Source organism: Aulonocara sp. 'chitande type north' Nkhata Bay, linkage group LG22, assembly GCF_057382095.1.
Source record: "Aulonocara sp. 'chitande type north' Nkhata Bay isolate Kocher_YH1m ecotype deep benthic linkage group LG22, A_spYH_male_GT1.1, whole genome shotgun sequence".
Taxonomy (NCBI): Eukaryota; Metazoa; Chordata; class Actinopteri; order Cichliformes; family Cichlidae; genus Aulonocara; species Aulonocara sp. 'chitande type north' Nkhata Bay.
The window spans coordinates 36,990,433-37,015,775 of record NC_141364.1 but is presented as its reverse complement, the minus strand read 5'-3'; the positions used below and the strand labels follow the sequence as shown (position 1 = coordinate 37,015,775).

General features: G+C 45.0%; 1 protein-coding gene across 3 annotated transcripts in view; it reads left to right on the top strand.

The window, feature by feature from the left end:
• The first annotated feature begins 3,660 nt into the window (after positions 1–3,660).
• gabbr1b (gamma-aminobutyric acid (GABA) B receptor, 1b) overlaps positions 3,661–25,343 on the top strand; it is a 133,589-nt gene continuing 111,906 nt past the window's right edge. For 2 of the 3 annotated variants that reach the window (XM_086279784.1, XM_086279783.1), the window contains exon 1: positions 3,661–5,006. In XM_086279784.1, coding sequence (XP_086135910.1) covers positions 4,749–5,006 — 258 coding nt within the window. In that variant the 5' untranslated portion in view covers positions 3,661–4,748. Of the gene's footprint in view, positions 5,007–7,273; positions 7,376–25,343 lie in introns of those variants that run through there. The other variant, XM_086279785.1, reaches the window with a different exon arrangement.

The window sequence follows — 25,343 nt, the reverse complement described above, 5'->3', positions numbered from 1 at the left end:
ATAACAAATTAATTAAAGCAAGAAAACAACCTGAAGAGCCGGTTGGGAGCCGAAAGAGTCTGTTCTTTTTAGGAGCCGAGCCGAAAGAGCGGGTTCTCTAAAAAGAGCTGGAAATCCCATCACTAATCACCTCAAGGTGCTTTACATTGTAAAAGGCCAACAATAAGAGAGAGAGAGAAAACCCCATCAGATGACAGTGGGGAAAAAAAAATTCCCTTTAACAGGAAGCATTATCTAGCAGAGCCATCCTCAGGGACCGGCGGCTATCTGCCACGACCAGTTGGGGGTAAGAGGAAAAAGACAGGACAAGGACACACAAGTTCATCTTAGTTTCTTTCCAAAATGTTGTTTTCCAAAATCGTGCAGGCTTTTTTTTGGGTAAAATCTAGGCAAAGTGTAAAAAACCAAATATAAACTGTGTTGTTGTCCAAATACTTAGATACCAAATTGTATATTTAACCCTCCTCTCGTGTTAGGGTCGGCACCGACCCATTTTAAATTTCAAATGCATAAAAAAATCACATACATTTGTTTATTGTATCAAGGCTTTTTGACTTTGTCAGGAACCTCTATTTCTACAAAATAAAATAAAAAAAATTATTTTCACTAAATTATAAAATGCCCTAGTTGAAATTATGACCTTTGTGTTGTTAGGGTCGGTTTCGACCCAGGTATAATATTATGAGTATAAAGCAATAATTAAAGCCAAAACTGAAATCATAAGTGCACTGTCAGCTAAAACACTTACAGCAAGCGCCTCTCCTAATCATATGAGCTTTAGGGGATTCTTATTTTGCATGTTTTTTGCAGTATACCTGCACAAAAACAAAACAAAATAAACACGGGCATGTGAGGTGAATTCACTATTTGAGTGGCCATTTGACTTCCAGAGTGCACATTTACAATTTGCAGCATACAAAAAATGAGAAGAAGATTCACAGTGAGCTAAGTTCTGGATCATATTTTTGGTGAAAATGAAGGAGAGGACACAGAGCAGCATAGCGATTCAGATGGGCAGGTTTCTAAGGAGGAAGACAATGTGGACTATCATCCAGAAGACACAGACACATCTGATCAGAGGTGGAGGTCGCTGGTGCTGAAGCTACTCCTGCTGAAAGATTCAAGTCCAAAAATGGTAAGATCTTTTGGAGCTCAGTACCTCATGATGTACATGGCAGGGCAGCTGCTGCAAATGTCATCAAAATGACCCCTGGAATCACAAGGTTTGCTCTGACCAAAGTCAGTGACATCAAGAGATGTTTTGAGATATTTATGCCATTGTCACTAGAAAGAATCATCATTACTATGATAAACCTTGAAGGAAAAAAAAGTCCATGGCGACATGATGAGGAATACCTGGATGCTTTCATTGTTCTTGCTGGAGTGTACAGATGCTGCAATGAGGCCACTGATCGTCTATGGGATGCATCGACAGGCAGAAACATTTTCTGGGCAACGATGTCACTTCACACATTTGATATCATTTTGATTCAAGAGTCCTCAGATTTGACAACAGAGAGACCAGACCGAGGTCTGACAAGCTTGCTCCCATCAGGGATGTCTGGGAGAGATGGGTGCAGCTTCTTCCACTGATGTTCATCCCAGGGCCAGTGACAGTGGATGAATGTCTTGTCCACTTTTTGAGGAAAATGCCCCTTCCGGCAATATATAACCCAGTAAGCAAGGGAAAAACGGCAGAAAAATCTGGGAAGCCTGTGATGCAAAAACCAACTATGCCTGGAATGTACAGATTTTCACAGTCAAAGCTGCGAGTGGCACCCCTGAGAAGAAACAATGAAAATGTGTGGTCCTCCATATGACCACTGGACTGCAAGATCACAATATCAGCTGTGATATTTTATTTTATTTTATTTTTTACCAGATATGACCTTGGACAAGAACTTCACAAAGGAAACTGAGGTGAAGCTGTATCATTGGGAAGTGATAAAAAGCCCACAATTACCCACGGCTATAACCAAAACAAAGGAGGAGAGGACTTTTTCTTTTTTTCAGTTTATATTAAAGGTCTACTGCTGAAAAAAAACAAACTTTTTTTGTCTTTTCTTGATGTAAATGTCTATGGGTCGAAATTGACCCGTAACACCATCGATGTCATTTTAGTTATTAATCTTAAAATGAAAAAAATCAATAAAACAGATTTATTTAAGAGATGTGTCCTATACCCCTCAGTAATACTCAGGTAACACAGAAACCTTTTATTTATTAATATGATTCTCTTGAGGTTAATTTTACAATTTTTTTTTAATTGAAATCGAGGGGTATAGTGACAAAAAAAGACCCAGAGGCCCACACCAAAAGTATTAAAACCAACATTTTCATGGATAAGGAAGCCTAACAAGGTAACCAAGAGATGAGAAACAAATTGGATGATAACTTATTGTTTTTAGTATATTTTATAGCTGATTTAATTCACGGGTCAAAACCGACCCGCTAACATAAGAGATGATAACAGAAAGCTAACACGAGAGGAAGGTTAAAGAACCTCATTCACTACATTCAAAAGACATGCTGTGGAAGAGAGCCAGAGATGAATAATCATCAGAGATGATGATGATTAAATACAGAGTGGTGTATAAACACAGTGAGAAAAAGCTGAGTGAAGTAGAACTCACGTGTGTTTACTATGTGCATTGAAGGACATATGCTGGTCAAAAATGACCACGGTGTTATTGGAGGCAATGCTATCCAGAGTTGTCTCGTTAGATGCCATCTGGTCATGTTTCTGGGAGGAAACACTCAACGTTTTTGCAGGAAATAAAGCTTGAAATTATGAGAAAACCAGAATAAAGAAATCCGGAACCCATAGAAATAAAAACATCAAACATTGGAATAACAATAAAACCACAAACCCAAAATCACATTCACAAAGAATTCACGAACCCAAGACAACAAAAACCCTGTGGGTGCAGGACATACTGGGTCAAATCAAGTATCATCACAGTTGATGCTAAAGTATGTTTCAAAGCTACTTTGGGCTACTAACTTATTCAGATATGGTTGTCAACACCGGTAGTTATACGTTTGGTTTTTTTGTTTTTGTTTTGTTTACACTGGATGCCCTAAATGATGTAACCCCAAAGGGATTTGTAGAATGAAACCGGGTTTGCTTTTCATGAAAATGTGTAAAACACTTCACTAAGGAACCACTATACTACAGTATGTATAAATATTGTATCTTCCTCAGTCAAACTGGTCACATTTTATGGAGAAAAATGGAATAACACTCATGTATGTACTTGCATGGTACCTGAGATCAAGGTTATGTATTTGTTACCTCTTGCCATATTTAGCTTAAATACGAGAGAGTCATAAGACCAGTAGGGTCGGAGGTTTCCCTCAGCAGGGTGGGGGGCTAAAATGTACATGTACTGTGTAAATCCGGTCCTGCCCTTTTCATGACTGAACTGACATGACTGAATGAATTTCAGAGGACAGTTTTAGCCATTATAATCTTAATGATGTTTTTCCATGTTGGCGAGAATACAGTTGGTATTGTAATTGTGATCGGCAAACGCACGAGAGAGTAATAAGAGATTCTTTCGGGAAGGTGGAGTGTCGCTAAAAACCTACGGTCCACGCGGTGGCGTTCCTGTGACGGGTAATTAACGTTTATTCAGCAAGTCTGAGGTGTGGCAGGGAGTGTAAAGACTGGGGGGAGAGGTTCTTATCGGAGGAAAGATAAATGCTCGGGGCTGTGTAAAGGGATTGTAAAGTGGTTTGTGAAACGGAGGGACGAAGCATCCTCCTCCTCTCTCTCTCCGCTCTCGCACGCTGCTGCAGTCAGCCACAGCGGGCTCAGCAGCTCCCGTCATTTTTCTCGGCTCTCTCCCGAGCGGCCGACTGCATTCCAGCAACACCGAGGCCACTTTTTCATCTGAAGATCGACCTTGCTGTCTAGTCGACCGTTCTCCTATTGGATTACTGAAAGCCAGGCTTTTTCATTTGTATGGTGTGGTCTGTGTACAACATGTTTAAAACGTTCTAATAAGGCTTTGGACTGGAGATCCGTGAGTAGGCTATGGATGTAGGCGGATAAGATGGAGAAGGGCAGATAAATGACGGAGAGGACAAATTAAATCTCCGCGTGTCTTCGTGGGCTCGGTGTGGATGGTTCTCAATTTTTCATAAGCAGAAAAAGGAAAGCATCGTTACAGCAATCGGTTATCTCCTGGAAACAGAGAGAAGCTGAAATCCAGGCAGCCTCCGACACTTTCGGTACCTTAGACGGTGGAAAGAGCCTGAAGCCTGATTCAGTCACCAATCTCAACCTTCTATTCAACTCCAGCAACTTTAAAGCTGCTTTCTGCCAATGAATTGTCCCCCCGGTTTACCAGCTGCATTTAATAAGTTTGATGGAGATCGTTGTACCTGTGGACAGAGTACTTTATAAAAGCGTTGAAGCTGCGTGTTTACAAGTTCTGTTCCAAACACAAGCGATGATAGGTTTCCTAGTTTTAATGTAACGGGAGAAGAGCTTGATGACAGTCATCTGCGTTGATTTGAATTGTTTGTCGGTTGCAAAAAGCTTACGATCACATTAAAATTATGTAAATAACACAGAATTGCAAATGGGCTCTCTTCTCTCAGGAACACCAGCGTGTGCTCATTCATAGAATTTCATTCTTCACGAGCCACACGCAATACCACCTTGCTCCCTCCAAGCCGAAAAGTGTATAGAAGGAATACACTGACTCCAAGCTTCGCTCAACCTTCAGCATCCCCCAGCTATGAAAAGGCTTTGCCAAAACCTCCCCCGTAGGCCGGTCTCCCGCTACTCTCTGACCTTTATCCTTACTGTTCTATCCTGCTCCTGCCCGGCTCTAGGCAAGAAGAAGCTCTACATTGGAGCCCTGTTTCCCATGAGTGGAGGCTGGCCTGGTGGACAAGCCTGCCTCCCCGCTGCTCAGATGGCCCTGGACTTGGTGAATAATAGGACAGACATCCTGCCTGACTATGAGCTGGAGCTGATACATTATGACAGTATGGTAAGTACAGACGAAGGCTTACCCTAATTTCTTTCCAGCTTTAACTGCATGTGTGCAAATGTTGATCAGATCTAGTAGGACTTCTCATATAAGTCAGCACCTGCTGCAACACAACAAAGGCTACAAGGGCACAACACAAAAAAACGAAACAAAAAAACTAACACTAGAATTTCTGTTTCTTTTTAATGGTGTTAAGGAGCGTAGCCTGATATGGCTATATTAATATTTTTAAGGCAACTTTAATGAGACGTGTAGGTGTAAACTAATAGCTTTACTAAACATTGCTGAATTTGCATTCAATAATGTTTTACAAAGCAGTTATTAAAAATAATATTTGACTTTCTAGGTTAAAATACTCCCTTCACTGGTAAAAATGGCTGAACACATCTGGACAAAAATTAATTAATTGACACAGACCCGCAGAGCTGATGATTAAAATTCTTTAACAATGAGCCACAATCATTTATAACTAGAGGTGGAAGGCTAATCATATAGCATGGGACCCAAATTATTTATTATTGGCGAACCAACATTTCTAACGGCACTCTTTTTTCAACAACAAAAGTTTGTGTCAAAAGTTTTTACTTTTATCACTCTATTACTGTCTCTGTCGATCCAGAAAGAATAAATAATAAATCTATTAATCGACATTTAACAGTGGCAGTAGTCATGGGATGAAAGTGTGCAGAAAATGCTAAACTTATGACTTTTGTGGAAGGACCATTAATCACCAAATTAAAGGCATAGATTGTCTCCCCTCCACATATCAGATATCTCTGCACCCCTCAGACACATTTCCAGGATCATGTTATGCCATCAGAAGAATAAGTGGCAGTCTTTTCTGTATGTTTTTAAAATGCAGCATTCAGGCCATAAAATGGGTCGCAGCCCAAGAGATATGCTCTACCTACTGTATAGTGATGTGAAAACTGCATCTGTGTTTGTTTGCAAAAGAACAGCAGCTATACAGCCTGCACATGTTCAAACAGCACCACACTCTGTGCTAATGGCTCTGTGTGTGCTCACTGTGGAAACTCATCTATTTCTGTCTGCATTCAATCTGCAACTTGAATGTTACAAAAGCAACATGGTATCATGAATTCAAATGTTTTCCATGCAGTAAAATAGCAATAACATTTTTATACAAATTGGAGATGGTTCTGGAGATGGCTGACTTGAGACTGAACCCATATATATGGTCACATTTTTCATCAAAGTGAACAACAATATGAAAACATCTCAGGAGGCTCATAATCTAGAATTTTGTACTTGAATAAACCTGGAAAAGGTTACAGAGTCTCAGATTAGATGGTGACAGTCACATTTTCCACAACTGACAATACAAGTTTCTGTTCGCCATAGATGTGGCCGACAGCTAAGAGGATTCCAAAACCACAACACCGAATGCTCAGTGAGGCATAAGACAAGCCTAGAATAACTTCTAAGGGCTTAAAGAAATCACTGTCAGTGAAAGCTTGTGTTTGCCCTTGATCTTTTTAGGTGTTTGATTTCTTTTTATAGACAAATGGATAATAACAGCTTTGTGTTTCAGTTAAAGATTTGGTATACAGGCATTGACTCTAGCAATTTTTTTGTCAGCACCAGCTAAAACAGGCTGAAGTCTATGAGAAATGCTCTATGGATGATGACTTCCTTATATTACATGAATGGAATAACTGAAGACACAAGATCACCCATTAAAATAAAAGTTCATCTTGTTTTGGCAGTTGTCCTGCACAATGTGCTGCAGGCAAAACCAATAAGAAGCATTCATTTTGCGTCAAATGCACTGCATGAACAGTCTGCATACACCATGTGTTCAGTGCAGCTGGACTTTAGAGTTAGCGAAAGTGACTGTCACAAGAATATAAACATGGTTAACTGCAGACGGGCAGCTTTTTCCGACAGGAAAACAGGCAGTGCGTCTGCTTCTTCCGGCACATTTTTTCTGGCACAACTGATCGAGACTTGCAATTTAGCGTTATTATAATTTTGTATTTTATAGTTAATTTATATTTTAATTTTATTTGTTAGTTTCAGTTAGTTTCCAGAATGTAAACACACACACACACACACACACACACACACACACACACACACATATAAACAGTTAAATTTAATGTGACAAGTGTATTCTTTTTTCCCCAAGAAGCATCACTGTGATTGGTTCAAGCTGCTCTGCATTGGATCTCTACTTCAAAATCCAGGAGTGGTGGTAGTGGGGGTGTAGGTTGGCGTGACAACAGTAACCACGACAACTGCAGTTCAAACAAACACAGATTTGGCTACAAGAATAAGGCAAGATCATGCACCTTGTATGATGACACAACAGGAGCAGATGGACGGATGCATGATGTAAACCTGTTGTGGTGAGAAAACCATATTTAGCACACTTAGCCAAATGTAACAAGCACTAGCTTGGTCACTCATCAATCACAGATGACTAAACCTATTCCACTGCTGTGCCAGGCCAACTGCACATTACACTAAGCATGCTCTGATGGATCTCCCACAGATCATAGTCCGGAACCACACAAAGAGATCTCTGAGAGATCAGAAAAAATGGCTGAATCATCTGTTGCAGTGGGTCTCTCATTTTACTGACCTCTTAAAGCACTTTGAAGCCACATTTAACCATCCATTCTATAAAATTAGGTCCATGAGAGAGAGGGATGGGGGCTGTTTCCAATTTTGCCTCTGTTTACCTGCACAGTGAATTTAATCTCAAATGAAAAGATGCAAATGAAGGGTAGATTTTGAGTTTCAACTGAACATTTGGCTGAATCTGAGCAGAAAGTATAGCTTTGTATAGTTTACAATTCATTCTACTGCTTTTATCAGCAATCACATCATCGATAAACACTACTGACCTTGTTCCAGTGGCTGCCACACACATACGATAACACTATGTTTCACAGATGATGCAGTATCCTTTGAGTCATGAACTATTCATTTCCTTTTCAATACTTTTGTCCCCTCATAATTCTTCTACAAGTTCATCTTAGTTTCTTTCCAAAATGTTGTTTTCCAAAATCGTGCAGGCTTTTTTTTGGGTAAAATCTAGGCAAAGTGTAAAAAACCAAATATAAACTGTGTTGTTGTCCAAATACTTAGATACCAAATTGTATATTTAAATACGAGAGAGTAATAAGAGATTCTTTTGGGAAGGTGAAGTGTCGCTAAAAACCTGCGGTCCACGCGGTGGCGTTCTTGTGACGGGTAATTAACGTTTATTCAGCAAGTCTGAGGTGTGGCAGGGAGTGTAAAGACTGGGGGGAGAGGTTCTTATCGGAGGAAAGACAAATGCTCGGGGCTGTGTAAAGGGATCATTAGTTAGTAATAACTAATGATTAAATGCAGAGAAGTATATAGACGCATAGTGAGGGGAAAAGGTGAGTGAAGAAGAAATACTCAGCAGCCTACAACTACTGCAGCTTACGTAAGGGAGGATTCAGGGTCACCTGGTCCAGCCCTAACTATATGCTTTAGCAAAAAGGAAAGTTTTAAGCCTAATCTTAAAAGTAGAGATAGTGTCTGTCTCCTGAATCCAAACTGGAAGCTGGTTCCACAGAAGAGGGGCCTGAAAACTGAAGGCTCTGCCCTCCATTCTACCTTTAAATACTCTAAGAAACCACAAGTAAGCCTGCAGTGTGAGAGCGAAGTGCTCTAATGGGGTGATATGAGACTGATTATTCAAGACCTTGTACGTGAGGAGCAGAATTTTAAATTCAATTCTAGATTTAACAGGAAGCCAGTGAGCAGAAGCCAGTATAGGAGAACTCTGCTCTACAAATGTAGTGTGTTCGTGGACTTTTAAAAAATGCATTTAATGTCTTTTTCTTTTCCTTGACGTTCTCTGTCTTCCTGACTTTCAGATTTTACAAATTAAGCCCTGTTTTCAACAATACAACAAAACACACACTTTACTAGTGTGGACAAGCACTGTTCTTCCTCCGTGTAGGAGTAGAACTTGCAGTTTCCCAGGGAGATGGGAACAGGTTGTGGAAACAGTGGAGGGGTGAGATGGGGACTAATTAGTGTATTAATAGTTGTATATAATTTTTTCCCCATAAGTGACACGCAGTCTATGCTACTGAATACAAAGTAATTCTATAGTGAAACCTCAAAGGCCTTAGTTTAACTGACTTAACTTCTTTGAATAATAATGTCTTAAAGCATGCTCAATTGTCCAAGTAAGGAAATCCAAAAAAGTTGATTATGGTCATCGTAAACCCTACATCTGTGTGTAGGGTTTACGATGACTTCTTCACTCAGCTGACTGCAAGTTTTTCCAACCTTATAATCAGAACATTGCATAATGAATGAAACTAGAACCACTGATGAACAATCGACTGTGAAGTCAGTTCCTTGATCATTAATATGCAAATTGTCATGACAATCCATGGTCATGTTCGTGAGTTGTGCTAGTGTCAGTCATTATGCAAATGTACTGTTTATGTGGTTGGTGAAACGTGCATTCAGCTGAGACTGAAGAAGTAATGAATGAGTAATGAATTGTTTCTCACACTGAAAATGTTACTTCCAGATGAACAGAATCAACTTTTGGGGATTTTGAATTGAAGTTTTTTCCTCCTAAACTCATTTACTTACCCAAAGGAGTGATGAGCTCATGCCATGGTGACTCCTCTTAGAATATTAGACTGAATTTAATCAAAATTACACACACTGATCACCTAATGGATTTTTCGCCAAATTTTCCTCAAGGTCAAGGTCATATTTGTTGTTATTAGATTCTCATTAGTTTGTGCAATACAACCACATCACTTTCTTCACTACATGACACATTACAATAAACTGTGAATAATGATGGATTGTGAACTGGATGAGCTACTGATTAAGCTTAGTTCAAGGCTGTTAACTAACTATTTTTTTTGTGAGATTATATTTTCCCTTTGCTGTTTCTGAAATTATGACTGAAACTCTGCTTTCATTTTGCAGTTTAAGAAGCCTACCTAACTCGGTCTTAGGTAGTAACTCGTATAACTCGTTTGTCTTCATTATTTAAGACATTTAAACAAATTTCAAAAAATGGAAAAAAAATTTGAGGTAAGCAATCAAGTGGTTACAATGGGATCAGCAGCAAACCATCAGTCCTGTCTAACCGAAAATAATAGAATGTCTATTTATGTCTTTTCAGTAAATAGACTTCATTGATGAAAACAAGAGTTTCACACTAACATGGATTAGTGTGCTACTTTAACTTTGGTGTTTTAACAAGTCTGGTTTAGTCTACTTCTAAACCAGTGAGCTAAAATCAGTCTTATTAAATTTGATAATTACCACACTGTGATACTACAACCCTTAGACAGCAATAGATTACATGTATGAATACCCCCTTTTTAAAACATCAAGATTAGGTTGACCCAAACAGTTAGTCAGGTCAAACAGTTTCAGTTACATACACATTAACTAATGATGGGTGATAACAAATCTGGTAATTATTATTAAATTTGATGAAAGCTTTTTATAACAGATACATTTAAATGTGGACCAATATGAAATACTGTAAATCTCCTCACAAGTTTTGCTAGCTTCCCTTGTCAGTGCCCTGCTTCAAACACAGCTCTCTGTTCATAAAGTGAGGAAATAATGTTTTTGATCCCTGATGAATCTGCGTGGAACTACTGTGGAGGTAAGCATGGACGACACAGAGCTCTCAGTTCTCACTCCTTCTTTATTCCTCTCCAACATCAACTGAACACATCGTGCCACAAAACACAGCAGCACACTTCCTCAACACTGGGTGTGAGTGGAGCCCTCTAGTGGTCCACCACACAAGCCCCCCCCCCCCCCCCCCCCCCCCCAAACACCCAGCAGAACTAGTCCAGGACCCGGGGTTTTAAGCAAATGGCCGGAACGGCTGAACGGTGACAAAGGGAAACCCAGCCCGGGAGCGAAGCTGGCACTGGCAGTCAGAAAAAGCTGCAGACAGCTCAGGCTCCGTTGGTTGTGGGGCGCTCCTGGGGGAAAAAAACAGAATCCATCAGCCCGGTGGCAGGTGGGCGGCCACGGCGAGGGGCCTGGGCCGGGACCACCTGATCATCTTGCAGAACATGTGCAGGCTTAAGTCTGTCAACAGAGACAACCTCCTGCCGAAAATCCAAAATGAAATGTTTTTTTAAGAACCCTGTATGGCCCGTCATATGGTGGACGCAGCGGAGTCCTATGGGCATCATGCCTGACGAAAATGAAACGAGCAGAGTCCAATGACCTCGGAACAAAAGTGTCAGGCAGGCAGTGGTGCACAGGGCCAAGAACAGGAAATGAGTCCCTTGGGGGGCGAAAAGGCAGCACAGAGGTATCGAAACACGGGGGGCTCTCGGGTAAGAATTCCCCGGGACCCGGAGGAGCTGGCTGAGGACCAGTTCAGCCGGGGAAACCCCGAGGTCTTCTTTAACCGCGCTACGCAATCCCTTTTTTTTTTTTTTTTTTGCCTGTCCCGTTTGGCTCTTTTGCCGTCAGAATTGTTGTCTAAAGGCAAAGAAAGATGCCCAACGGATATACTTTACCAAATTGACCATCCCAGCCTTGCCGTAATGGTCCATTTGATTCACCTTTTATTGTTTATTTTATTTTCACTTACTGAATACAGGACAGACTTGACTGGAGGAAAGAAGGGGAGAAAGAAAGAGGGAAAGAGAAACAGCTGAGAAGAGGGACGGGGGAGAAGGGCAAAAAACAAAAACCAACAGAACGGGCAGCAAAAAAAAAGAAAGAAAGAAAAGAAAATGCATCTATCGATCACCTGGATCACCTGCTGAGAAAGAAAAAAGAAAACAAGCAGAAGAGAACAAGAGTAATAGAATAAACAACATCACAATGATATATGGGAATATGACAGTAAATACTAAATATTAAACATTATTGTGCAGCACATAAGATCAACAGAACACAGTGTGCTTTGAGGTAGAAGCCAAAAAGGGTGTAGTTTGTGGGTGTGATCACCCGTGTGTACACCTGTGAGCATGGACGCGCTTGTTTTTTTGAAAGGTTCCTTCATGTAATGATCTGCTAGAGGGTGTGGGGGGGCCACAGCCCCATCCTCCAGGGCATGAAGCAGGTATGGAGGAGATCAAAACTCCAAGGAAGACCAACAGAGGGGCAGCCGCGCCACTGTCCCAGAAAGAGCTGAGGAGAGTCCCAGATGAGGGCTCACTCAGCAGCCGCGGAGCAGAAGCCAGGGGGAATTGCAGTGACGCACCCGTGAGCTCCGCCGGCAGCCAGCCGTGCCTGAGTGACCGAGCCCCAGGCCGAGAGGCCGGGGGCACCCCTCCTCCGAAGTGGACCGAGCGAGCCCCAGGCTCCAGGCCCCGATGAGCGGCCGCCAAGGAGTGAGCCGGTGTGTACCTGGACGCCCATCCCCGGACACAAAGAACCACCAACACACCGATGTCTGAGGGAGTCCGCCACTGGCAGGGGAAGTGGTGGTAGGGGGAGATAGGCCTCCAAACCTTGGAGGGCCTGAGATGTCCCCAGAGAGGTGGCGCCTGACACCCAACCTGACATATAGACACAGACATACAGGCACACACAGATACAAACATCCATTCCCACCCTCATGCTCTCATATGCACTTACTCCACACTTAACCAACGTGGAGACAGACATAAAGAGACGCTGTACACACGATCACACTCCCCAAGCGTACTCTACAAACCGGGTCTAGGTACCCTTGCCCCTGGAGGGGGAACTGCACCCAGACCCAGGTGGTGTTACCCTTTTCCCTGCGGTGGGGGGAGGCAGCAGCAGCAGGGAGGCCCCACACTCCAGACCGCAGTCGGACGGCCAACTCCTCCTCCTAGCCCCCCCGCTCCAGCAGGTCGCAGAGAACGGGGGTGAGAGAAGACTCCAAACCTCCCTCCACCCGCTCATTGTAGTGTTGATGCATGTGTGTTCTAAGGTGCATTTAAAACCCAGGAGGGCATGGAGCTACCTGCCAGAGAGCAGCAGGTAAGCGCATGGTCCCTCCTGCTAGCCCTCAATGTCTACATGTATTTAACCTTGAGAGGTGGGCAACGACGCCAGGGGTGGGGTGTACACCCTGATGGTACTTTGGATTCCGTGTATCGTGCCCACCCCCAAGATCCTATATGTATGTGTAATGAGAGTGTGAGTAATGTGAATGTCTAAGTTGTGGGATAAAATTGAGGCAGAGGCAGCCAGAAGGGGACAGGGGGGGGGGGGGGGTCTCCTCTGCACCCTGGTGACATACCCCTACTCCAAGGTCCTGCATGTGTGTGTGGTTGTGGTGGAGCGGGAAGAGGGAGGCAGCTGGAGATGGGGAGGGAAGGAAGGGAGGGGCAGGTGACCCCTCCCTGGGGCCAGCTCCCCCGCTGACCCCAGTAGGCACCCCCATACTCCGCGACCCGCCAGGGAAAGGGGGCCCAGGCCCATCCAGACCGGGGCCCAGTGCAGCAGCGCCGCCCGGCCCCACAGAGCCCGGGACAGTCCACCCAACCCCACCACAGAGAAAACTGCACCCACCCCACCATCCACTCATCTTCCAGACTACATAAGACAATAAACACCCAGGCTGAGATCTTCCTCCACCTCTCCTGTATCTCCCCCTCCTGCAAAGAAGTCCAGAGGAGAGGAAAGCTCCTGCAAGATGTGACAATCTCCCCCACCAGTTGAAGAGCCCCCCAGGTGGCTCGATGCACCGGTGGCACCCTGCTCCAGGGGTGGGCCCCCATGCACCCACCCGCCCACAACCCCGGCAACACACCAACCAGGACCCAAGCCCCCGAGGCCCGGCCCGGGCCCCAGCCCAGAGACGGAGCGCCCCCAGAACCTTACGCCCATCCCGGACCCACCCAGGGGCAGCCAGGCTACCACGTCCGTCAGCACAGACCCTCCCCTAGCCCCGCTGCACGCAGCCGCGAGGAAACAGTCACCTGAGAGCCAACAGAGCCCCTAACCGGACATGACCGCTACCCCGGGTTGAGCCCCCCAAGGAAGATGCCTCCGGGAAACCCCCCGACGCCCTAAGCCTGTCCCTACCCCCACACCAATCACAACAGTGAAGGTGGGACCAAACTATGACCCCCCACCCCCACTAGGTGATGGAGCTGATCAAAGGAGCCCAGAGCAATTGATCTGATGTGGTGGCAGAGGCTGTATCAAGACTAATGTAATCTAATAGATAATTTCTATATTGGTTAGAATTAAGATTATTTTTATTTTTCCAGTTCATGAGGACTGTTTTCTTGGCTATGCATAGGGCAGTGAAAACCATATGGGCGATATTCTTTTCTGAAGTGACATTATCTAAGCTGCCCAACAAACACACTAAGGGGGAAGTTGGAATGTTACATTTCAGACACTTCGATAAGTCTTCACATATCTCGCGCCAAAACTTCTGAACTGGTGGACAGAACCAAAGAGCGTGGATATAATTGTCCGGTGAATTGGTTTGGCAGTGTGAGCAGTTGTTGGTAGACGTAAAGCCCATCTTGAACATCCGATGACCTGTATAGTGCACTCTATGTAATATTTTGTATTGAATTAATTGAAGACTGGGATTTCTAATTAGATGAAAGGTTTTTAAGCAAATCTGAGACCAGAAGTTTAGGTCTAAGTTAACTGATAAATCCGCTTCCCATTTTGCAATAGGAAGTGATATTGATTCATCTGTTTTAGAAAGCATTCTGTATATTTTGGATAGTAATTTGGGGGTTTTAAGAGTAAGAAATTGAACCACACTTGGTGGTGTTTGTAGTTCAACTTGACCCGGTTTAAATTTCTTTTTTACTATGGATTTAATTTGTTGATATTCTAAAAATATTTTCTTGTTGATTCCATATTGTGTAACTAGTCCATCAAATGAGATAAATTCTGTTCCTTCTAGTATATGTTCTAAATATTTGATTCCTTTACCACTCCAATCTGAAAAGTTTATCATATTATTGTTTTGTAATATGTCAGGGTTGTTCCAGATAGGTGTACGTTTGCATGGGATTAATGAAGACGCCGTCAATTTTAGAAACTCCCACCATGCTGTCAGAGAAGAGCTGATGTTGATGCTTTTAAAGCATTCATGTCGTTGGATGTTTGAGCTGATAAATGGTAGGTCTGAGATCTCTAGATTATTGCAAAGTGCTTGTTCTACATCTAGCCAAGGTTCATCTAAGAGGGTATGTTTTAGCCATCCTGAGATAAACTGAAGCCTGTTGGCTAAGAAGTAGTGCTGAAAGTTAGGCAGTTCTAGTCCTCCTTTATCCTTGGTCTTTTGTAGTGTTTTTAAGCTTATACGTGGGGGTTTATTTTTTCCAAAGGAATTTGGACATACATGAATCTAGAGATCTGAACCAATCTTGTGGCGGTTTAGTTGGGATCATTGAGAATAAATAATTTATTTTTGGTAAGACCATCATTTTTATAGCGGCAACTCTTCCCATGAGTGATATGGGTAGACATTTCCATCTAGCCAGATCATCTTCTACCTTCTTTAAAAGTGGGATATGGTTTAATTTAGTTAGATCTGCAAGCTTGGGAGAAACATTAATACCTAAATATTTTATATTTCCCGATTGCAGTGGTGTAGAAGAGGAATTATGGAGGGAGCAATTAATCGGTAGAACTGTAGATTTTGACCAGTTAATTGAGTAATCTGATATTCTTGCAAAAGAGTTTATCAATTCAATCACCCCAGAGATATTGGTTTGCGAATTTTGGAGAAAGAGTAACACATCATCCGCATAAAGGCTGATTTTATGTTCCACATTCTTGCATTTTATGCCCTTAATTACTGAATTCTGTCTAATTGCTGCTGCTAGTGGTTCAATAAAAATTGCAAACAGTGAAGGGGAGAGTGGGCATCCCTGCCTGGTGCCCCTCAAGAGACAGAAGCTGGAGGATGTCTGGTCATTTGTTCTAACACAAGCTGTTGGGGAATTATATAATATTTTTAACCAGTTTATGAAAGAGGATCCAAAACCAAATTTGTGTAAAGTTGCAAATAGAAATTTCCAGTTAACTCTGTCAAATGCTTTTTCTGCATCTAAAGAGAATATTGTAGTTTCTAGGTTTTTACTGTATGAGTAGTCTATCAAATTAAGTAGTCTACGTGTATTTGTTGATGAGTGCCTACCTTTTATGAAACCAGTTTGGTCAGGATGAATTAAGAGGGGGGTTATTTTCTCCAGTCTCTTTGAGAGAGCTTTGCAGATTATTTTAAGGTCTACATTTATAAGGGATATTGGACGATAGCTTGAGGGATATACAGGGTCTTTGCCTGGTTTTAGCAGGAGATTAATGTTTGCAGAATTCATATTTGATGGAAGTCTGCCCTTTTCTTTAATTTCCAACAATGTTCTGTAGAAAACTGGTGCTAGAATCGACCAGAATTCTTTGTAGAATTCTGCAGGAAAGCCGTCTGGACCTGGAGCCTTATTATTGGGCATACTTATCAGGGCTTCCTGGAGTTCACCTGGTGTCAGTGGTGAATCCAGTGCCATTGCTTGAGTGTCCAATAATTTTGGAAGAGTTATGTTGTCCAAAAACTGATCAATTTCTTTTTTAGATGGGTTTATTTGTGGTGAATACAACGTTTTATAGAAATCCCTGAAAATGTTGTTTATTTGTTTCGGGTCATATACCCAGATGGATCTTGAACAGCACATATAGTTGTTTTTTCTTTATTTATTTTTAGCTGGTTTGCTAGAAATTGACCGGATTTATTACCATGTTCATAATTTTGTAGGCGTAGTCTTTGTACTAAGAATTTTTTTTTTTTTTTTTATCAATTATCTCATTTAATTCTAGTTTTGTTTTGCGTATTTTGTTCAATGTTTCCTGATCTTGGTGGGACGCGTAGGCTTCTTCTAGTGATTTGATGTTTTTTTCTAATTCCTGAATATTTTTGTTTTCTTTTTTCTTTTTATGTGATGAGAAAGAAATTATTTTACCTCTCATCACAGCTTTCCCTGCTTCCCATAGAACAGAAGCTGATGTTTCGGGAGTGTCATTATAGTCCAAATATGAAGTCCACTCTTTTTTAAAATATTTAATAAAGTCTTCATCTTTAAGTAGTGATATATTAAATCTCCAGTTTTTTCTTGGCGTAGTATTATTCTTGTGCATTAGTGTTAAAGATACAGGACCATGATCGCTGAAAGCTAGAGGGTGAATCTCAGTGTCTGAAATGTCGTTCAGCAGTGAGCTGCTGACCAAAAAATAATCCAGACGAGAGTAGGAGTGATGGACATGTGAGAAAAAAGTATATTCCTTACTGGTGGGGCTACGCAATCCCAGCAAAACCCACGGAAGACGGTCGACCCAGTCGCCACCAGTTAAGGAAGCCCGGAGCGTGGCCTTGAGTGACCGGTGAAACCGCTTGCACATCCCGTTAGCTTGTGGGTGGCATGCTGTGCTGCGGTGGACCTTGACCCCCAGGCCATCAGCCATGGCAGACCAAAGCTCAGAAACAAACTGGGGGCCCCTGTCCGAGGTAATGTCAGCAGGGGGACCGAAACACAAAACCCACGTTGACAAAAATGCTCTGGCCACCGTCATCGCTGTCGTGGACGCAAGGGGTACCGCCTTGAAACCCGCTGTTCCAACACGGCACCCACCACCACGTCGGACGCGTCAGTGGTCAACGCGATCTCCGCCGACGGAAACGGGTGGGCCAGCAGGGCCGACGCGGGAAAACCGAAACGGCCTGGACTCTGTCGGGCAACGGAACCACACCTTCAGCAGAAATGCGGTGCCCGAGGAAATCCAGAACAGGCAACCCGAACTGGCACTTGGAAGGGTTGATGATCAGGCTGTGAGCTGCCAAACGCTGGTCATCAACCCATCAACGCGGCGAGATTGGCAGAAAAATCCTGATTGTGGGGGATGGAGTAACGGTCATTCTCTGTGGCAATTTAAACGGCGGAAATCTCCGCATGGCCACCACCGACCGTCCGATTTGGGCAACATGTGAAGCGGAGAAGCCCATGCGCTGTTCGAGCGCTGTACAATGCCAAGGCGCTCCATCCATCCATCCATCCATCCATCCTCATCCGCTTTGTCCGGGGCTGGGTCGTGGGGGCAGCAGCCTAAGCAAAGAGGCCCAGACCTCCCTCTCCCCAGCCACCTCCTCCAGCTTATCCGGGGGAATACCAAGGCGTTCCCAGGCCAGCCGAGAGATATAATCTCTCCAGCGTGTCCTGGGTCTGCCCCGGGGCCTCCTCCCGGTGGGACATGCCTGGAACACCTCACCCAGGAGGCGCCCAGGGGGCATCCTTGTCAGATGCCCGAACCACCTCAGCTGGCTCCTTTCGATGTGGAGCAGCAGCTGCTCTACTCTGAGCCCCTCCCGGATGGCCGAACTTCTCACCCTATTTCTAAGGGAGAGGCCAGCCACCCTTCGGAGGAAGCTCATTTCTGCCGCTTGTATCCGCGATCTCGTTCTTTCGGTCACTACCCACAGCTCGTGGCCATAGGTGAGGGTAGGGACGTAGACCGACCGGTAAATTGAGAGCTTCGCTTTTACACTCAGCTCCCTCTTCACCACGACGGACCGGTGCAGCGTCCGCATTACTGCAGCTGCAGCCCCAATCCGTCTGTTGATCTCCGGCTCCCTTCTCCCATCACTCGCGAACAAGACCCCGAGATACTTGAACTCCTCCACTTGGGGCAGGAACTCATCCCCGACCCGGAGTGGGCACTCCACCCTTTTCCGGCTGAGAACCATGGCCTCAGATTTGGAGGTGCTGATCCTCATTCCCGCTGCGTCACACTCGGCTGCGAACCGTTCCAGTGCGAGCTGGAGGCCCTCACCCGATGAAGCCAACAGAACCACATCATCTGCAAAAATCAGAGATGAGATTCTGAGGCCACCAAAGCGAAAGCCCTCCGCCACTTGGCTGCGCCTAGAAAGCCTGTCCATAAAAATTATGAACAGAACCGGTGACAAAGGGCAGCCCTGGCGGAGCCCATCACCCACCGGGAACGAGTCCGACTTATTGCCGGCAATGCGAACCAAGCTCTTGAAACGGTTGTATAGGGATCGAATGGCCCGTAGCAATGGGCCAGACACCCCATATTCCCGCAACACCTCCCACAGGACACCCCGAGGGACACGGTCGAATGCCTTCTCCAAGTCCACAAAACACATGTAGACTGGTTGGGCAAACTCCCATGCACCCTCAAGTATCCTGGAGAGGATAAAGAGCTGGTCCAGTGTTCCGCGACCAGGACGGAAACCGCATTGTTCCTCCTGTATCCGAGGTTCGACTAACGGACGAACTCTCCTTTCCAGCACCCTGGCATAGACTTTCCCAGGGAGGCTGAGGAGTGTGATCCCCCTGTAGTTGGAACACACCCTCCGGTCCCCTTTCTTAAAGATGGGGACCACCACCCCGGTCTGCCAGTCCACGGGTACTGCCCCTGATCTCCACGCAACATTGCAGAGGCGTGTCAACCAGGACAGCCCTACAACGTCCAGAGCCTTCAGGAACTCGGGGCGGACCTCATCAACACCAGGGGCTCTGCCACCAAGGAGTTGTTTAACTGCCTCAGTGACCTCGCCCCCGGAAATTGGCGGGTCATTCCCCTCATCCCCAGACTCTGCTTCCTCCTCGGAAGACGTGTCAGTGGGATTAAGGAGGTCCTCGAAGTATTCCTTCCACCGCCTGACAATTTTCTCAGTTGACGTCAGCAGCGCTCCGCCAGCACTATACACAGTGCAGGTAGAGCACCGCTTTCCCCTCCTGAGACGTCTGACGGTTTGCCAGAATCTCTTCGAGGCAGTCCGAAAGTCTTTTTCCATGGCCTCTCCGAACTCCTCCCACACCCGAGTTTTTGCTTCAGCCACTGCCTGAGCCGCATTCCGCTTGGCCTGTCGATACCTGTCGGCTGCCTCCGGAGTCCCACAGGCTAACCAAGCCCGATAGGACTCCTTCTTCAGCCTAGTGGCTCCCTTCACCTCTGGTGTCCACCATTTGGTTCGGGGATTACCACCACGGCAGGCACCAACCACCTTGCGGCCACAGCTCAATGCAGCAGCTTCGGCAATGGAGACGCTGAACATGGTCCATTCGGACTCAATGTCCCCAGTCTCCCTCGGAATGCTGTTGAAGCTCTGCCGGAGGTGTGCGTTGAAGATCTCGCGGACTGGGGCCTCTGCTAGACGTTCCCAGCACACCCTCACTACGCGTTTAGGTGCACCAGGTCTGTCCAGCGTCTTCCCCCGCCACCTGATCCAACTCACCACCAGGTGGTGATCAGTTGACAGCTCAGCCCCTCTCTTTACCCGAGTGTCCAGAACATATGGTCGCAGGTCTGCTGATACGATTACAAAATCAATCATCGACCTACGGCCTAGAGCGTCCTGGTGCCACGTGCACTTATGGACACTCTTATGTTCGAACAGGGTGTTCGTTATGGCCAAACTGTGATTAGCACAGAAGTCCAATAACAGAGCACCGCTCGGGTTCAGATCAGGGAGGCCGTTCCTCCCAATCACGCCCCTCCAGGTCTCGCTGTCGTTACCCACGTGAGCATTGAAGTCTCCCAGCAGGACAACAGAGTCTCCAGGTGGAGCACCCTCCAGCACCCCCCCCCCCCCCCCCCCCCCAGGGACTCTAAGAAGGCTGGGTACTCTGAACTGCCACTCGGCGCATAAGCGCAGATGACAGTCAGGACCCGTTCCCCGACCCTAAGGCGCAGGGAACAAACCCTCTCGTCCACCGGGAAAAACCCCAACGTACCGGCAGCAAGCCGAGGGGATATTAGGATACCCACCCCAGCCCGCCGCCTCTCACCAAGGGCAACTCCAGACTGAGACAGAGTCCAGCCCCTCTCCAGGAGACTGGTTCCAGAGCCCAAGCCATGTGTAGAGGTGAGCCCGACTATATCTAGCCGGTACCTCTCAACCTCACGCACTAACTCAGGCTCCTTCCCCACCAGAGAGGTGACATTCCATGTCCCTATTGCCAGTCTTGGCAGCCGGGGGTCAGTCCGCCAGGGCCTCCGCTCCTGGCCGCCACCCGGCACACAATGCACCCGACCCCTATGGCGCCTCCTGCGGGTGGTGGGCCTGCGGGAGGATGGGCCCATGTCTCCTCTTCGGGCTGTGCCCGGCCGGGCCCCATGGACTAAGGCCCGGCCACCAGACGCTCGCCCTCGGGCACCCTCCCCGGGCCTGGCTCCAGGGCGAGGCCCCGGTAACCCTATCCCGGGCAGGGTAAACTGTTCCCTCGGTGTCCTTTTCATAAGGGTCTTATGAATCGCTCTTTGTCTGGTCCCTCACCCAGGGCCAACATAGCCCCTGGGATCCCTGTGACACACAAACCCCTCCACCACGATAAGGTAGCGATTCAAGGAGGAGGCGCCAAGGCGCTCCATGACTGCAAACTGTCCATCGCTCGGGTCTTCCCGAGCAACGGACAGTTTCGCGGAGTCGAGGCGGCGTGCGCGAACACCAGGGGCCCGACCATGGGAATATAATGCTCAACCCCGTGTTTCGTTACCGTGCTAGAGAAATTAGGGACAGACAGCGAAGGAAACTATAAAAGCAAACGCTGAAAAGCATCCCCGGAGATCACTACATTAGCCCGAATCAGGGGCTCGGCATCCCGAGTAAAACAGGGTAGCGAAGAAAACGAGAGAGCATCTATTAAACGTCTGTTGCAACATCGACAAGCAGTCCATGGGCACACAGAAAATCAGCACCTAAAATAGGTACAGAGCTAGCGGCAACAACAAAGTTCCACTGGAAATCCCGGCCATGAAAACAGTCACCAACCTTTCCCCAAACGTTGTGATGGGAGAGCCATTAGCTGCAATGAGCTGCGGCCCGCAATTCGCTGCTAGTCTGTCGGCAGCGGTCGGGGGAAGGAGGCTCTTCTGGGAGCCGGAGTCCACGACAAAACGTCTCCTGGAGCACGAGTCCTCTACAGGGAGTGCAGAATTATTAGGCAAATGAGTATTTTGTCCACATCATCCTCTTCATGCATGTTGTCTTGCTCCAAGCTGTATAGGCTCAAAAGCCTACTACCAATTAAGCATATTAGGTGATGTGCATCTCTGTAATGAGAAGGGGTGTGGTCTAATGACATCAACACCCTATATCAGGTGTGCATAATTATTAGGCAACTTCCTTTCCTTTGGCAAAATGGGTCAAAAGAAGGACTTGACAGGCTCAGAAAAGTCAAAAATAGTGAGATATCTTGCAGAGGGATGCAGCAGTCTCAAAATTGCTAAGCTTCTGAAGCGTGATCATCGAACAATCAAGCGTTTCATTCAAAATAGTCAACAGGGTCGCAAGAAGCGTGTGGAAAAACCAAGGCGCAAAATAACTGCCCATGAACTGAGAAAAGTCAAGCGTGCAGCTGCCAAGATGCCACTTGCCACCAGTTTGGCCATATTTCAGAGCTGCAACATCACTGGAGTGCCCAAAAGCACAAGGTGTGCAATACTCAGAGACATGGCCAAGGTAAGAAAGGCTGAAAGACGACCACCACTGAACAAGACACACAAGCTGAAACGTCAAGACTGGGCCAAGAAATATCTCAAGACTGATTTTTCTAAGGTTTTATGGACTGATGAAATGAGAGTGAGTCTTGATGGGCCAGATGGATGGGCCCGTGGCTGGATTGGTAAAGGGCAGAGAGCTCCAGTCCGACTCAGACGCCAGCAAGGTGGAGGTGGAGTACTGGTTTGGGCTGGTATCATCAAAGATGAGCTTGTGGGGCCTTTTCGGGTTGAGGATGGAGTCAAGCTCAACTCCCAGTCCTACTGCCAGTTTCTGGAAGACACCTTCTTCAAGCAGTGGTACAGGAAGAAGTCTGCATCCTTCAAGAAAAACATGATTTTCATGCAGGACAATGCTCCATCACACGCGTCCAAGTACTCCACAGCGTGGCTGGCAAGAAAGGGTATAAAAGAAGAAAAACTAATGACATGGCCACCTTGTTCACCTGATCTGAACCCCATTGAGAACCTGTGGTCCATCATCAAATGTGAGATTTACAAGGAGGGAAAACAGTACACCTCTCTGAACAGTGTCTGGGAGGCTGTGGTTGCTGCTGCACGCAATGTTGATGGTGAACAGATCAAAACACTGACAGAATCCATGGATGGCAGGCTTTTGAGTGTCCTTGCAAAGAAAGGTGGCTATATTGGTCGCTGATTTGTTTTTGTTTTGTTTTTGAATGTCAGAAATGTATATTTGTGAATGTGGAGATGTTATATTGGTGTCACTGGTAAAAATAAATAATTGAAATGGGTATATATTTGTTTTTTGTTAAGTTGCGTAATAATTATGCACAGTAATAGTCACCTGCACACACAGATATCCCCCTAAAATAGCTAAAACTAAAAACAAACTAAAAACTACTTCCAAAAACATTCAGCTTTGATATTAATGAGTTTTTTGGGTTCATTGAGAACATGGTTGTTGTTCAATAATAAAATTATTCCTCAAAAATACAACTTGCCTAATAATTCTGCACTCCCTGTATGAAGAGCAGCCTTTCTGTATTGCCAGCGGTCATGGCTGCTACAGCTCGCTGGCGGGTCCGTTTCCCTGGGCCGTAAAAGCGCAAGGCGGCAGGCAGCGACGCACTCTGGCGCCAAAACGCTGATGGTAGAAACTCTTTCTTCCATCCTTCTTTATTCCTCTCCAACATCAACTGAACACATCGCGCCAGCGTTGCCAAATCCTCAGTAAGGAAAATCGCTAGAAGTCGCTAAATGACGTCATCGTCTAATTTGCATACTTGGTCATGCTAATGTAATTGTAACCTGCGTTGTTGGAGAGAGAAATAACATCGTGGAAGAGACATACAGTGAGTAAAAAATGTCTTAAATGCATTTAGAATTTATTTAGAACTACAAATTAAATTTCTTTAAGCAATCATTATTTTTTTAATGTCACAATTCCAACCTTTGATATACAGTTCATGTTTAAGCTGGTATTGGTACATCACTTATGGTTATATCAGTATGCTCTCTTTTAAAAGATATGTCACTGAATCAACCTAAAAGTTTTGGGCACCAGGTCTTATTGATCAGTGTGTAAGAAAATGTCAGTTAGGCATGGCTATGCAAACCCCTTTTTATGGCTCAAACCTGTGTGATGATACACAGATTTGTATAAACATTAATTTCATTGTTTGTGAACTCTCTGTTAAATGTTTAATGATTACCACACTCATCATTATCATATAAATGGTTTATTGATTTCATTGACTATAGGCTATAAAGAGAAAGTCAGGCATCATTTGTAATATGACAGTCAAGATGATGGGATCTGACTGGTGGGTATATGCATTCTCCAGAAACACATGGGTAGATGCTCTGTCTGCTTCACCAGATGAGCCCGCCATGGCTCTGGTTGAGGTGACCTTGGAACGTGCCTCACATCGCCCCTTTGCAACCCTTTTTTTATTGGCTCTCTGTACATATACAGAAGAAAACACATTTTAAATTGGTTAATATATTTTAGTTCTACATTCAGCAAACCGTGTATCATATTTTTGATATATCCTATGCTTAGTGTCCTTCCACATTAATTTGTTCTGAGTTTTTTTCTGTTTTTTTTTTTGTTTTGTTTTGTTTTTTGTTTAGTGCTTGACTGCAATTATCCACCATCCTCCAACAACCCAGAAAGACAAAAAAGTTAACCTTACTTTTAAGCTGGGTGGATTAAAAATTTCTTTATGTCACTATCCCTCCGTGTTATGGTACAGGCATGTATGTCTGCTATTGGAACTGGGTCGCTTGTGTTTACTGATGATGTGACTGCTGATAGAAGTAGTGGGGATGAATTCTGAAGGCTATGCTACGATTCAGCCAAATGTTTTAAAGTAATCAGACAGCATCTCTCTCAGTGCAATTGAATAATGACCCAAAACAGTGAAAAGCAATTCAAGGGAAAAAAAAAGAGAGAGATTTTTGAGCGGACAAGACAATCATCTAATGTCTACCCCCTGCAGGCTTTTCAGTTACAGAAAACATAACTGAAGGCACAGAAACCCACAAACAAGCAGGAGCGTAAGACAGCTGCGGTAAAGACCTGCTAGAAAATCTTAAGGGGGACGTACAGCATTTGGTGATATCCATGAGTTCTAGACGTGGTCAAAAAATTTTTCATCCTGTTAGGGTACCTGGGTTGTTGACCCAGTGTTTTGAGTTTTGCATTATTATTGCACTTTGATTTTGTCATTATTTAAAATTTCTAGTCTTTTGGTTTCTATGTTAGAGTTCTTAGTCTCCTGGTTTCTGTCTCTGTTTCATGGTTGCCCTGTCTCTCCTGTCAGCTGTGTCCCCTTCTCGTGTCTCTGTGTTATATTTCCTGTTTTACTTTGAAGGGCTTTGTCTCAT